This window comes from Papaver somniferum, chromosome 8, assembly GCF_003573695.1.
Source record: "Papaver somniferum cultivar HN1 chromosome 8, ASM357369v1, whole genome shotgun sequence".
In the NCBI taxonomy this organism is placed as follows: domain Eukaryota; kingdom Viridiplantae; phylum Streptophyta; class Magnoliopsida; order Ranunculales; family Papaveraceae; genus Papaver; species Papaver somniferum.
This window is the reverse complement of record NC_039365.1, coordinates 126926122-126942407: the sequence shown is the minus strand read 5'-3', so window position 1 is coordinate 126942407 and position 16286 is coordinate 126926122. Positions and strand designations below refer to the sequence as shown.

At 41.6% G+C, this 16286-nt stretch overlaps 1 protein-coding gene across 1 annotated transcript; it reads left to right on the top strand.

The window, feature by feature from the left end:
• Positions 1 to 581: 581 nt before the first annotated feature.
• On the top strand, positions 582 to 1877 carry LOC113306013. Its single transcript, XM_026555002.1, has one exon. It carries the CDS (start codon positions 582 to 584, stop codon positions 1875 to 1877), a length of 1296 nt encoding a protein of 431 aa, XP_026410787.1.
• Positions 1878 to 16286: the final 14409 nt, after the last annotated feature.

Sequence of the window (16286 nt, the reverse complement as noted above, 5' to 3'; positions counted from 1 at the left end):
GCCGATGCGGACTTGCCTTTAGGTTAGGTTTTGATTTTTCTTTTCTTTTCTTTTCTTCTTTTAGTATTTTTTATTTACTATTCTTTCTTTGATTTTACTTGGGTATTTTTCTTATTTTTGTTGTGCAGATAATTTTCTACATTTATTGTGGAATTGCCTACCAAAAGAGGTAAGTAACAAAACCCTTTCTTTTTTTTATTTTATTTCCTTTTGTATAAATTTCTTGTATAAAAAAAAACACATTGCAAACACTATATCGCATCGTTTGGCACTGATTCTTAGGAAGACACGTGGCTTAGTACGGTGAACCCTCTGGGTGTTATCATCCGAAACACCACAAACCTCAGCCTAGTACCTTTGACCAGTCTTTGACTGTAAGTATATTTTGCTGTAGGTAACCCAAGCTTACCTAATTTAGTGAACCCAACATTTGCATGTGCACGATTTTCTTTCTTCACTAGTATTCTTGCTTGTGTATGCGACGTTGGAAACGGTTAGGAGATAGACTTGAGGAAAACGACCTATTTAATTTGACACAGACCCGTTACACCGATTTAGGAAGTACTTCTATTTTTGCCGAAATGGTTAATGAAATTGATGAAATAAAGTATGCTGAGGTCCCAATTAAAACCCTTAGGGACCGTTTGAACCCGTCTAGAGTGATGCGTGAACCTGGGGTTGTTTTACCGGCCACTACCTTTAAGTTTGATATTAAACCTGGGACATTTGGCATGCTACGTAAGTTTAGGGGGATAGAAAATGAGAATCTGTATACTCGTATCCGGTACTTTGAGATGATTTGTGACACCATGAGTTATCCGAATGTCACCAAAGACGATGTTAGGTTGCGTTTTTTTACTTTTTCCCTAGAAGAGAGAGTCAGTGAGTGGTATCATATCATTACTTCTAAAACAATCACTACCTGGGATGGACTTGTAGAGGTTTTCGTTAAGAAATTCTACCCACACCATAAGACTGTTGCTGTTCGACAGTCTATCCAAACCTTTAAGCAGAAATTAGGTGAACAACTACACGATTATGTAGAAAGGTTTAATGAATTGTTATACCAATGCCCACATCACGGCTTTGATAAAGCCCACATGGCCCAAATATTATATGAGGGCGTTGATAGTGAAACCAGAATGCAGGTAGAAACAATTAGTGGTGGAGAATTTGCCCACCAAGACCCAAATGAATGTTTTGACGAGTTCATAGAGTTAGCTGAAAAGACTCATCAATGGGCTTCAATGAGGGAGCCCGAAATAACTAGGAACCCTATCCATAGGGTCAATAGATTTGATAATGGGTATGATATCCTTAGACGTCTAGAGGCCTTAGAGATGAACCAAGGGTCAAACCATACTATGAGCTATAACAGTGAGCCCAGAACCTATCCATGTACCATTTTTGGTGATCAAACTCATATTGGACCTCATTGTCCCCTGTTTTACCCTAGTGAAACTACCCGTGATCAGGTTAGTGTCCTACATGGTGGTATGAACTCTAAATATGAGGGTCGACCCAAGTTTGACTCATACTCTAATACTTATAACCTCGGTTGGAGACATAACCCGAATTTCTCGTGGTCTAAGGGTACCCATCAGGGTGGCCCATCTAGCAACCCACCACCAGGTTTTTCTAGGAACCAAGCTCAAGTCCATGAACCGAGCCCAGTTGAAAAAAGGGTGTCATCTTTAGAGGAAAGTATAAGACTCTTAGTTGAGGGTAATGCCCTAAACAATTCCCAGACTACCCAAAATATCAACCATTTAAGTCAGAAGCTCGATGACTTTGTCCTGTCTAGTCAGCATAACCAACTGGGCTATTGCCAACTTAGAGACTCAAATAAGTCAACTTTCGAACCGGTTAAATGGTAGGGAGGACGGGACATTTCCTAACCAAACGACTCCAAATCCGAAAGGAGTTAACCAGGGTAATAGATTAGGTAGTTCTAACCACAATGAACATATCAAAGCAGTTATCACCCTTAGGAGTGGTAAAACTGTAGATAACTCGGTAGAACCACCTAAGGATAGTAGTCCAGATGAAAATGAGACCGTAGTTGACTAAACTTCGTCCAGAGACCCTAATAGGCCTGAGAGTTCTAGGAGTCAAAGTGAGGAAGATATCCCTGAGAGAGTGTACATACCACCTGCACCATTTCCTCAAAGACTCGCTAAGAAAAATCCTAGTACATATGCTGAAATCCTAGACATCTTTAAGCAAGTTAAGGTCAACCTGCCCTTGTTAGATGGAATTAAACATGTATCGGCTATGGAAAAATTCCTAAAAGATATGTGCACTGTCAAGAGAGACGCGATTGTCCATAAAAAGGCATTTTGACCCAACAAGTTAGTTCCATAATCTCACAAAAGTACCCAATCAAATTTAAAGATTCTGGTTGTCCTACTGTCACATGTGTCATAGGTAGCCAAACAATAAACAATGCTCTATTAGATCTTGGGGCTAGTGTGAATCTTTTACCTTTCTCGGTATATGAACAACTTGGACTAGGGGAGATGAAACCAAATAGGATAACACTACAGTTAGCCGATAGGTCAGTCAAAATCCCACGTGAAATTATTGAAGATGTTTTGGTTCAGGTAGAAAACTTTATCTATCTAGTTGACTTTGTGATTGTTAGACACCCAACATGTCTCTAGTCAAGATATAAATGTCCCAATCATCCTAGGTCGTCCGTTTATAACTACTGCAAATACAGTCATACATTGTCAAACTGGCCTAGTAGAATTTTTCTTTGGGAATCAGAAAATCTCGGTGAACGTTTTTAAGGCGCTATAAGCCCCACCGGACCCTGAACACTATGAGTCCATATGCATGATTGATTCTCTAGCTGAAAATACCTTTACCACTAATAGTGTTAGCGGTCCTTTAGAGGCGTTCTTGGCCCACTTTGAAGCCTACTATGATGAGGATAAACATTTTGAAGAAGTTAATGCGTTGTCAGATTTCGCGACAGTAATGAATTATGGAAAATGGCAACCTAAACCAGAACCTCTTCCACCGACCATAGATAAACCCCTCCCATCATCAGTTAAGGCACCCACCCTTGAATTAAAGCCGCTACCAGATACACTGAAATATGTATTTCTTGGTAATGAAAATACTCTTTCTGTCATAATTGCCTCTGACTTAGAGCCCGATCAGGAAAGTAGACTAGTTAGTGTTCTCCGAGAGCACAAGACTACAATAGGGTGGACCATAGCAGATTTGAAACGAATTAGTCCTGCTGATTGTATACAACACATCTACCTAGAAGAAGGTGCCAAAACCTCAAGAGAAATGCAGAGACGTTTGAATCCTAATATGAAAGAAGTTTTCCGCACTGAGGTGCTCAAATTTTTAGATGCGGGTATCATATACCCCATATCTGATAGTAAATGGGTCAGTCATGTCCAGATTGTCCCAAAGAAGTCTGGGATTGCAGTAGTTGCGAATGAGAATAATGAATTGATTCCTACCCGTGTGACTACCGGGTGGAGAGTTTGTATATACTACCGTAAGCTGAACTCAACCTCTAGGAAAGACCACTTTCCTTTACCATTCATCGACCAGATGTTAGAAAGCTTAGCTGGCCACAACCATTATTGTTTCTTAGATGGATATTCTGGTTATAACCAAATCCCTATTGAACCGGAAGACCAAGAGAAGACAACCTTCACATGTCCATTTGGTACTTTTGCTTATAGGCGTATGCCTTTTGGGTTGTGTAATGCACCCGTAACATTCCAACGTTGCGTGCTAAGTATCTTTTCGGACATGGTTGAGCGATACCTTGAGGTCTTTATGGACGTTTTTTCGGTTTTTGGATCCTCATTCGATGAATGCTTGCATCACCTTACACTAGTTCTAGAACGTTGTAAAGAAAAGAACTTAGTCCTTAATTGGGAAAAGTGTCATTTTATGGTTAAATCTGGAATAGTGCTAGGACATGTAGTGTCCTCTAAGGGAATAGAAGTTGATAAAGCCAAGGTTGACCTAATTTCAAAATTAAGACCACCTAAGAATGTAACAGATGTTGGATCTTTCCTTGGCCATGCTGGATTTTATCGTCGTTTCATCAAAGACTTTAGCAAGATTGCCTTACCTTTGTCAAACCTACTTGCTAAAGATACTACCTTCGTATTTGATGAATCCTGTGTTCAAGATTTTGAGAAGCTAAAATCATTGTTGACTTCTTCCCCTATCATCCATCCACCCGATTGGAACCTCCCATTTGAACTCATGTGTGATGTGTCTGATTATGCGGTTGGTGCTGTTCTTGGCCAACGACGTGATAAAGTACCTAATATGATTTATTATTCTAGTAGGACCCTAAACGATGCCCAGTTGAACTATACAACCACCGAGAAAGAAATGTTAGGAATCGTTTTTTCTTTGGAGAAATTTAGATCATACCTCCTAGGGTCTAAGGTTATAGTCTATTCTGATCATGCTGCGCTCAAATATCTCCTTTCAAAGAAGGACTCAAAACCTCGGCTGATTAGATCGGTATTGTTGTTCCAAGAATTTACTTTAGATATTCTTGATAAGAAAGGGTCGTATCCTTGATGAGACTAGAGATGATGAGATACCGATCCATGACACGTTCCCTGATGAACAGTTATTTTCCATCTCTGTGTTACCTTGGTTTGCTGATATTGTCAATTATTTGGTAACTGGTCAAATGCCCGACCATTGGTCTAAACAGGATAGAGCTAAATTCTTGTCTGAGGTAAAATACTTTTTCTGGGATGATCCGTACTTATTCAAATATTGCTCTGATCAGATCATCCGTCGTTGTATTCCTGACAACGAAATCTCCAATATCCTGACTTTTTGTCATTCTGGAGCTTGTGGGGGTCACTTTAGTTCTAAGAAAACAGCTGCGAAGGTTTTTCAATCCGGTCTTTATTGGCCAATATTGTTTAAGGACTCCCACCTATTTTGTCAAAGTTGTGATAGATGTCAAAAGTTAGGGAAGTTAACCCGACGTAATATGATGCCACTTAGTCCTATATTAATAATAGAAATATTTGATGTGTGGGGTATAGATTTTATGGGTACTTTTGTCAATTCTTATGGAAACTTTTACATCTTATTAGATGTTGACTATGTGTCTAAGTGGGTAGAAGCAATAGCTACCAAGACAAATGATCGCCACGTTGTGATCAAGTTTGTTAGAGACAATATTTTCTCTCGATTTGGTATGACAAGAGCAATCATTAGTGATGGAGGTTCCCATTTTTGTAATCGGTCTTTTGAGGCGCTCATGAAGAAATACTCCATTACCCATAAGGTTTCTACACCTTACCACCCACAAACTTGTGGCCAAGTTGAAGTGTCTAATAGGCAGATTAAACAGATTTTAGAAAAGACCGTAAACCCTACCAGAAAGGATTGGTCTTTGCGCTTAATAGAAGCTTTGTGGGCTTACCGAACCGCTTTTAAGACTCCACTAGGAATGTCTCCGTATAGACTTGTATTCGGTAAAGCCCGCCACTTGCCTGTAGAATTAGAACACCGAGCTTATTGGGCCATTAAACGGCTAAACTTTGACCTATCTACTGCTGGTGATCACCGTAGATTGCAACTCAATGAGTTATAAGAAATTCGTAATGATTCTTACCAGAGTGCGAAAATTTACAAGGAGGAAACAAAAATATTTCATGATAAATCGATTATTCGAAAGACATTTGAACCAGGTCAAAAAGTTCTCCTCTATAATTCTTGTCTACATCTTTTCCCTGGTAAATTGAGGTCTCGGTGGTCCGGACCATAATTTGTCAAAATTGTTTTTCCTCATGGTGCAGTTGAAGTTGAAAATCCTAAGAATGGAGAAACTTTCAAGGTTAACGGTCAACAATTGAAACCATTCTTGGAGTTACCCATTCATGCAGTAGAAGAATCGGAGCTGAGAGATCCTGTCTACCAGGATTAATTTTAACGGGTAACAAAGTCTGGCTGAAGACACTAAACTTAGCGCTTTATGGGAGGAAACCCATCCTCTTGTTGTATATTGTTTTTTTTTTCTTTTTATTTTTTTTCTTGCTCCCATGGAACGATTGCCACGCTTCATCCAGGTACTATCTTTCCGACTTCTCTATTTAATAGTTCCTCTTGTTACTTATATTTTTGGTAATGCACTTCCATTTTGAACCATTGAGGACAATGTTAGATTTAAGTTTGGGGGTGAGGAAAAAACTTTGAGTTAATTTTTTTAAAAAAAAAAAAAAAAAACTCTAGAGCCTAGAAATTTATGCCTATTAAGGATTGCAATAACTAATCTAAGTGGATGGAAGCATCTTGGTTGTAGGAGTTGAGGAATCAATCTGATTAGATGGCAACATCTAAAGAGTCTATTCATAAAAGCACAGAGCTCATGTGTTAGAAATAACATGGTAGTTTCGCCATATCTCGTTGAGTCCTTTTCACTTCTGTTTTTATTTTGTTTTCTTTTTAAAATATGTTTCTCTAATTGATTAGGTGGGGCTCACGAATCAAGTTGTTACCGTTGCTAGGCTGAAATAGAGTGATTGAGATACAAAAATAAATAAATATTATTATGAAAAAAATAAAATTTTGAGACCAGACCATCAGACCAACCGGAATAAAATGAATAAAGTCGACCACTGGTACCCTTGTATATGCCAGTTGTGTTGACCTAGAGTTAGGATTATTTACCACTGGTTCCCTTGTATATGCCAGTGAGTTTATATTAGTCAGACCAGTATCTCAGTCCTTAGGATAGGTTCATTTTGGCAGTGGCCTTCAGACAGATATGGGAAACACCGTTCACCTTAGTCAACATAAGAAACCATCTATGTTTTTCTCTATATCCATCTTCTTAATCTATTCATGTGATTTTTTTGACTCCGGATATTGATGTCCACAGTGCGACTATCTGAGTAGAGCTCTGTCACTTATATATGTATTTTAGTATGTGGGTGCAAAACTCGCGTACATCAATTGGAATTTCGCATCAGGGTACTACTTCTTGTAATCAATAAGTATGCCAACCAAGGATATTCTTTAGTTCCTTCCAAGGTTCTGCGTAGATATCTAGGGTATGGAGTAAAGGTTTTGTGGGTATATCTCTGGTAAGCCCTCTCTAGACTATAACTCGGCCTCTAAGGCCACCTAGGGGTTCAAAGGATTGTTATACGTGCTAAATGTGACCGTGTCCTCAACGACAGGGAGTTGTATGTTTTAAAATTGGTTTAGTTTTATTTGCTCGAGGACTAGCAAAGTCTAAGTGTGGGGGAATTTGATAGTTGTCTAAAACACCTTGATATTTATCTATTGTTTATGCTTTCTTTGCTAAGTTTTCTTGTAAATTGTGCATTTTATGTTTGATTTTGATATTTAGGTACTTTGGAGCAAAAGATGAAGAAACGTCGCTTAAATGGGGCTAAAGTGTCATTTCATGTGCAACTGCTGTTGGAGGCGACTTATTTCTCATTATTTACTTCTTTTCTATCTGAAAGGCATGTCGGCTTTAGTGATGCAAGTTATGTCTGAAAAGCATGACAGACTTAGTGATGTATAAAAATTGAAGAAAATAAGTGAATGTGAGAGGTAAGAGATAGATGCTCGAGAAACTACTCAAAGACGCCCAGAAAAGTGTTAAAGGCACCCCAGAAATATCCCGGAGGAGTTGATAAAGTCACCCAGGAGTTTTTCACTATATACAACCCAAAAGTCATCTTTGTACCCCACAAATTTCTATTCGCACCCTCAACAACAACTAAACGTAGCCCAAATTGCTAAAGGGACACCGCTGTTGGATAAGGGGAAGGGCATCTTCTCCATTTGAATTTTAAATTTTGGCGGGAAAACTGGTTGCAAATTTAAGGTTTGGAATTTGAAGGCGTTAGGAAGAGATTCAATGGCTGAAATTAATTGTGGAGGCTTGATTTAATCGAACAGGTCTGGTAATGGTCTTTGTTTTGACCAGAATTGGCTAGATAATCGGGAAAAGATGAAACAGAGCTCACGGATTTTGGCGGGAAAATTGTGTTCTTCACGGGCAGAATTAGGTTTAGAATTTTGGGAGTATTTAGAGGAGATTTAATTGCCATATTTTATTGGGGTGGACCTTATGGAGCTAAACAGGACTGGGATGTCCATAAGAACCGGTTAACTTGGGCTAGAACGTGGAATTAGAGAAAACAAGGGAATAAATATCCACGGGTCTCTATTGGTTCGAGGTTGGAAAGTTTGGGAGAAGTCTTCGTGGATTTTGTGTTGGATATGACTTGGATTGGGACTATTTTATCAAAACAAGACGGGTATATGGGTTGTAATCAAAGAAAGATCAAGTTTTCATATTCATCTCACGTAAACAAGAATACAAAGTATCACTGGTTTTTGGTGGTATTTTTGAAGAGTTAAACACGGGAATATGGTTGATTACCTTATTCATAGGTAGTTTACGTGTTTTGGGAGATAAAAATGGGATCAGATCATCTTATTTGTGGCAGTTATCTAAAACGGGGAAGGTAAAGGAAGAAAATCCTGTAACTTGGAAAGAAAATCCGGTGACTTTCGGAGGAGGAAAAAGCAAGAGATTCTCGGGATTTATGAGGTTGTTGTATATATAAAGAGATGTTGGGAGCTGTAGAGAAAATACAGATACCTTGGAGAAGAAATATAGAGCTAGGAATCGAAATACCATAAATCTAGAAAATTTGCTGCTGCTGCTGTTAATCAAGAACACGAAGAACAAAGGTACGCTCAGAACAGTTGCAGAAGCTGTCGCTGTTTTACTACACAACCTGTATATCGTTCTTCAGTCAGTAGAGAAACACATTCAGCCGCTGAGCCATTTGTTAGCTGAACAGTTCAACTCAGTAGCTATAGACCTTTAGTGACTGGATATCATTATAAGCATATTTATATCTTTTTGAATACAATGATTAATGAAATTTTCTTCAATTCCCGATTCATGAGTAGCTAAGTTTCTTTTCTAGGGTTTTGGAAGAAGCTATTTTTGATGAGTAATATTTAGTAATTATTTTCTTTGACAAAAATACTCTAATATTGTGTTTTTAAATTATTAAAAATTTTCTCTTTTCATATGCTTCGTGAAAATTATTTTGGGTAGTTTGTAGCGTTCTTTTATAAGCGAAGGAAAATTAGGTCTTATAATAGCGACAAGAGTCATAAAAAAGGGCTTGTAATGTTATATCTTCCAAAGCATGAGATTGGGTTCGAAACTGTTTTGAGTAAAATAGGAGTATTTTGTCAAATAAATTGTTATTGAGTTTACAAATATTGGAAGTAGTGGAATCCAAAACCCTAGAATTTTCTTTCTTTGGTAACCAAAAATCAATTTTAATTAGTTTGTGTTAGTATTTTATTTTAATAATCAAAAACCAAATCCTTAAAAAGAGTCCGAGCAACGAATCTTATTTACCGCTTGTAAAACTACATCAGCATGCCAACCATGCCACATGTGCCAGCCACATCTCCGCGACAAGGCATGCCAACCGCACCACAGTGGCATTCGAAGAGAAGAACAATATTTCTACAGATTTATGGAAGGCATACCTATGGCTAGGATTTGCACCAACAAAAGAAAACAAATGGAAAGAGGAAACTGGGCCCGCAAGAACAAGCCAACGCCATGACAAGCCAACAGTCCGTGCCACGCCAAGCCAGCGTCGTGCCAAGCCAGCGTCCACGCCAAGCCAGCGCTCATTCCAAGCCGATCCAGCGCTAACAACTTGCATCTTTCCAGCGCCAGCAGTTGCATCCTTCCAGCGCTAACAACTTGCATCTTTCCAGAGCCAGCAACTTACATCCTTCCAGCGTTGCTCTTGAACACCTAGTAGAAGGGAATCAACAATCCAATTTCATCACACGTGAAGATCAGGAATGACTTCTCCTAAATCTAGGCAAAGAAAATCAGCAACCCCCCTGAGTTCACAAAGACTCTCTTCCTGTCAGGAGCTGCATGATTTCCGGGGACTTCGCCCACAAAATCGGTGCAGTCTATGATGAAACACTTATGTGAGATTCTGTAGGCGCAACATCAAGACATATTTGTATCCCTCAACCGCACTGCATCAGGAAAGCAGTTGTTTCCAACCAGAGAAGTCGTTCCCAAACCCTAACTTCTCCTGGAAAGCACGATTGATAGATGGAACTGGGGACTCCTAACCATTGTTCGCTTGAAGGGTATCCAGTTTGACAGCACACTGATTAACGTAGCCGCTCCGCTTCAACGTTCGCTCCAACAGCCGCTTCACTTCAACGTCCTCCAGCAGCGGCTCCGCTTCAGCGTTCACTTCGCTCAAGCCGCACCAACACCGATAACTCGCTAAGCCAGCACCTCCATGTTTCCTAGCCCAGCCAAGATGACGCGTGACCAAGCCAAGCCGACAGTATGCATCTCAACCAGAAACCGCCTCTACCATTTCAAGGTCTAGCCAACAACACCACGAGTAGAATTTACGCAAGGCCGCCAACACAAGAATCATGGATTCTCCTTACCTCTCGAAAAAGGTTAGTCGGGTCTTCCTGACCATCTTTTCATGACTTGCCATTTTGACTTTGTCCTGGCCTGTCACCATCTTATGCTTACCTCGCAACAATGTTCCTGTTCCGAGCTAAGCAGGGGACTTAATGTTGATGGTGGTTTTTAGCTTAGGGATAAAATCGTAAAACCTTACATCTGACATGACGTCACTACAACCACTAGCGCATTTATTGAATCATTCAACATGCCTACTGTTGATGGTGGTTTTTAGCCTCGGGTTAAAATCGTAAAACCTTGCATCTGACATGACGCCACTACCACCACTAACACATTTATTGAACCAATCAAACACGCCTACGTAAAATTACCAGGGTACCTTTATTTAATGCTAATTAGGGTTTCGATAGGCTAAACCTTAATTTCCACACTACATATGCCAATGGCATACCGTGCCATCCACATATCCGCGCCAAGGCATTCCAACCATGCCAGCCGCACCATATGTGCCAATGACATGCCGTGCCAGCCACATCTCCGTGCCAATGGCATGCCGTGCCAGCCACATCTTCGCGCCAAGGCATGCCAACCATGCCAGCCGCACCACATGTACCAATGGCATGTCGTGCCAGCCAAATCTCCGCGCCAAGGCATTCCAACCATGCCAGCCGCACCACATGTGCCAATGGCATGCCGTGCCAGCCACATATCCGCGCCAAGGCATGCCAACCATGCCAGCCGAACCACATGTGCCAATGGCATGACGTGCCAGCCACATCTCCGCACCAAGGCATGCCAACCATGCCACATGTGCCAATGGCATGCCGTGACAGCCACATCTCCGTGTCAAGGCATGCCAATTGTGCCACATGTGCCAATGGCATGTCGTGTCAGCCGCATCTCCGTGAAATGGCATGCCAACCATGCCAGCCGCACCGATGTGCCAAAACCATGCCAGTCTTTCCTTTGTGCCGGTGGCTTCCAAAACGAAGGGTTGCAACAATCAACGGCCATCCTTCTATCTGCGATGCATATCTCAGCCGTCCAAGTTCGCCACCTAATGCGTGGAAACTTCCGACCCAAGGTCAAACATCACGGTTTTGCCAAAACCCTAATTTTTGCCGCGCCTAAAATATGCCAAAACAATGTCGGCCCTACCGCATGTCGTTGGATGCCAAACGGAGGGTTACAACAATCAACGGCTACCCTTCCATCTGAGATACAGATCTCAGCCGTCCAAGTTTGCCACCTAACGCATGGCAACTTCCGGCCCAAGGACAAACATCACGGTTTTCCAAAACCCTAATTTTGGCCACGCCTAAACTATGCCAAAATCCTAGCTTGGCATCGCCTAAACTATGCCAAAGAACTGCAACCATGCCGCTGGTTTCCAGACGAAGGGTTGCAACAATCAACGGCTGCCCTTCCTCCTGAGATACGAATCTCAACCATACAAACTTGCCACCAAACGATTTGTGGAAATATCTTGGCCACGATGCCAAAACCCTAATTTGGTCGTGCCAAGAGCATGCCAAAGCACTGCAACCATGCCGCTGGTTGCCATACGAAGGGTTGCAAAAATTAATGGCTGCCCTTCCTACTGAGATACGAATCTCAGCCATACAAACTTGCCACCAAATGATTTGTGGCAATCTCTTGGCCACGACGCCAAAACCCTAATTTGGCCATTCCAAGAGCATGCAATCGCTGCAACCATGTCGCTGGTTGCCAGACGAAGGGTTGAAACAATCTACAGCTACCCTTCCCCCTGACATGCCGATCTCATCTGTACAAACCTTCTACCAAATGACTCGTGGAAATGTCTTGGTTGCGATGCTAATTCTTGGCCACAATTCCAAAACCCTAATTTGGTCGTGTCAAGAGCATGCAAGCGCTGCAACCATGCCGCTGGTTGCCAAAGGAAGAGTTGCAACAATCTACAACTACCCTTCCTCCTGACATGCAGATCTCATCTGTACAAACCTGCTACCAAATGACTCGTGGAAATATCTTGGTTGCGATGCTAACTCTTGGTCGCGGCGCCAACTTGGCTGCAATGCTAACTCTCTGGTCACGACACCAACCTGGATACGATGCCTATTCTTTGGTCATGGCACCAACTTGGCTACAAACGCCAAATCCTTTGGCCACTCCACACGTAGAAACATGCTACACGTTTTCCACGAAAACACTCGAGACATCAAAACATGTCACAAACTAGGGGATGCTCATCAGGGTATTGGTCTGGCGGTTTACAACGTGCGGCGTACACTACACCCGTTACAAGAAAGTGTCATAAGAGTGAGGCGGTTGGTAAATACAAGAAGTAATGGTGAAACGTTTCCTTCATTATGCAAACATCAATTCCAGGCGTTACCCAGTACCGCTTTCTTCGATTTACTCAACCGTTTCCAATTCTTACGAGACCAGGGTGATGAGTGCCAAATATTGTATATATTTGCACCTTTTTATTGGCATTTAACTCATCATTTGTGCACTAACGCTCCATTTTATCCCATATTCTGTGTTTTCGTTGTTTTCAAGAATAAATACTTTTCTCAATTAATTTTGCATTTTTAGGTACTAAATAAAGCCTGGTTAACTCACGGACCGAAAAGAGCAAAGAAACGGCAAAGACTCCCGCAGAAAGGCAGCGAAGATTGATGTTTGCAAGAGCCGGATCAATTAAAAGTGGGCTTGAAGAGGAAGAATTGTTCTTAAAGAAGATATGGGCTTGGCATACCCAAGGCCCAAAACCCTTACCCAAATCCATTTCCATTATCCATACCCATTTCCATGAGAGCCGTCAGATTGGATCCATCTCATCATCCAATGGCCACCTCATCATTGTGCATCAAAATCCGAAGCTTCTGTCAAACACTATAGTACCTAACTCCATTTGAAGCCGTCAGTTTTGTTGTATCTCATAATCCAACGGTCGCTACATACTTCTCCATCGTAGCCGTTCGATTCAATCTATATGGGATCATCCAACGCTCTTTACTCGCTGTGCATCAAAGTTCGCTACTCCCGCTCAACACCCAAACGCCAAAGACCTACACCACAAACTAAACTGCCCCTAACCCATTCTTCATCGACCTCTTCTCCTCTTATCCCCAAATTCCTCTCTTCTCTATCACCTGCAACTTCCGCCACCACCATCTCCTGCCATCACTGCCACCACCAGACCTCGAACCACACCACCACCACAACCACCCGACAAATCCACCATATCTCTACCTAGCCTAGGTGTTTCATCAAATTCACATCCCACTGACCTAGGGTGTGGAGTTGATGAGACGACTCGATCTAGGGTTCACAGTTCACAAAGAAGAGCAGCAAAAGCAGCAGAACAAGTGGGAAGAACAGAAGAAGGTATGGGTCGAGGTGAAATCGCAAGTGGGTACGTCAAATTGAAAATCCCCAAATCAAATTTTATGTTTTCAAAAATTAGGGTTTAGAAATTTGGGGATTCTGCACTATAAATAGAACATGGTGTTTGTAATGTTAGGGGTATGCCCGGGCTAGCCGGAGAACCAAGCTCTTAGTGTTCTGTAATTTTACTATTTCATCTGTTTCATCCAGTAGTATAATTTGATCATGTTTTAGTTCACTAAGCCAAGGTTGAGATGAAACCATAGCTTTGTACTATGTTATTTATGTTGTTTGTGTGATTCTTGAATGCTTAAAATGTTGTATGATAGATTTAATCTCAGTGCATCAATACTCTGCTCTCACAATGTATGTCAAGCATCCATTGTAGTTAGGATAACATTGTGTTGATTGAACTACAACTCATTTTTGATAGATTATTTTTAATCCTTTGACTAGTTGTGCTTGATTAGACAATTAGTGCTCCGGGTTAATACTTTAGTTGCGATTGAACTATCCATTGGTAAAACACCTTAGGTAAGTGATGGACTTGACACTTCTTCCTTATCTGTTACAAGGACAAGAGTATCATACTCAGTTGAATGCTTAGTATAGGGTTAGAGGTGGATTCAAAGCCTAGCAGTGCCTCCCATATCCCAAATTCCTTAGTCATTGTCACTGTAGGTTAGAAATTAGTTAGGAAAATATTAGAAAAACAACATCAGTTCCCTCCTTGTCCCTGAGGACTTACCCTGCTTATTTACTAGCTATACATCCCTGTATACTTGCAGGAAAATTAGAACATAGTTTTAGGTATAATTCCTTAGCTATCACAGGGTACGTTTCTTTGCGACTTGTATAAATAGGTCTCATCTATTTCCACCAAAGGACAAGTTTTGGTCAGGAGAATACAACACTCAGAAATCACCTGTTAGCTTTCCCATATGTTAGCTTTCCACTTTCTGATACAAGTCGTCAAACCACTACTCTTCCCGAATCAACTATTCTGGTCTCAACACTCTCTTCGCTTCCCTCCCTAGACCAACCCTTCTCCTTCACTTTGTGACCGAAGAAATTCTGGAACGGACATTTCTTGGTTTAGTCCGGATTTGTACAGATTGATCTCTCGAATCAAAGTACTCCCTTGCAGTACATTGTTTAGGATTTAGACTCGTTTCTCACCCACACACTCAAAATTACCGAAATCAGCAGAAACTGTTTTCACCCTCAAACAATTGGCGACCACTGTGGGAGATTAGTCTCTCGGTTACAAAATCAACTTTCAATTCCTGATTTCATCATTCAAACGCCGATCTCAAAATGGTAGAAGCAAAAAAATCCGCTCGGGAATCAATGGCTCAATTATCAGCTATCACAGACAAGGAGTGACTGGGGACTTCTCGCGATCACGGCGACGCTTCCCACAAAACTCGAACTTGCAACCGGGAGATCCAGTTTCGTTAGGAGATCCAAAAAACCGAGTAAGTCTTGTTAGGAAAAAGACATGGTCTACTACTTCAAATCATCACAGAGATGATAAAAACCGATAGCCATATTTTTCTCATGTTTCATTTCATGCTTTCTACTGCCGCACAACATTCACAATTCCATAGCTTTCCCGGGGTACTTATGCTACTTACAGTGATAACCAAGACAACATTATTCTAAAAAATTCATTCCAAAAGAATAAGCCAAAACCCTCGTAGATAACAGTTATCTATCAATTCAAATAAAACCATAAACTAGGCGCTTTGTTTGCCTCTCAAAAAAAAAAGAGGAGAGCCAACCCCTTTTATATGCATAACACTTTTGGAATTTGAATAAGGAAAGGATTTCCTATTTGAGCTACGTATGGAAAGAGACAACTGGGCCCACAAGAACAAGCCTCACGGTGCCCAATAGTCCGCGCCACGCCAAGCCAGCGCCGTGCCAATCCAACAATTCGCGCCACGCCAAGCCAGCGCCGTGCTAAGCCAATAATCCGCGCCACGCCAAGCCAGCACCGTGCCAAGCCATTAGTCTGCACCATGCCCAGCCAACAGTCCGCGCGATACCAAATCAAAGCCAGCGCCCACTCCAAGCTAGCGCCCATTCCAAGCCGATCCAGCGCTAATAGCTTGCATCCTTCCAGCGCCAGCAACTTTCATCTTTCCAGCGCCAGCAGCTTGCATCCTTCCAACGCTAACAACTTGCATCTTTCCAGCGCCAACAACTTGCATCCTTTCCAGCGCTAACAACTTGCACCCTTCCAACGCCATCTTCTCCGCTCCGCAACTAGGCAAAGCAGCACCATCCTCACCCTTCGAAACAGCGCCATGGCTCCAGCACTCCGTGGTCAAAAATCGCGCCATCTCTGCACGACACACCTACGATCACCAGAACCAGAGCCGCTACCGCCACCACCAATGTTTCTTCAAGTATGACAGCTCCAACC

Coding starts and splice junctions, on each gene's coding strand:
- LOC113306013 (XM_026555002.1), top strand. CDS start 582: ATGGTTAATGAAATTGATGAAATAAAGTATGCTGAGGTCCCAATTAAA.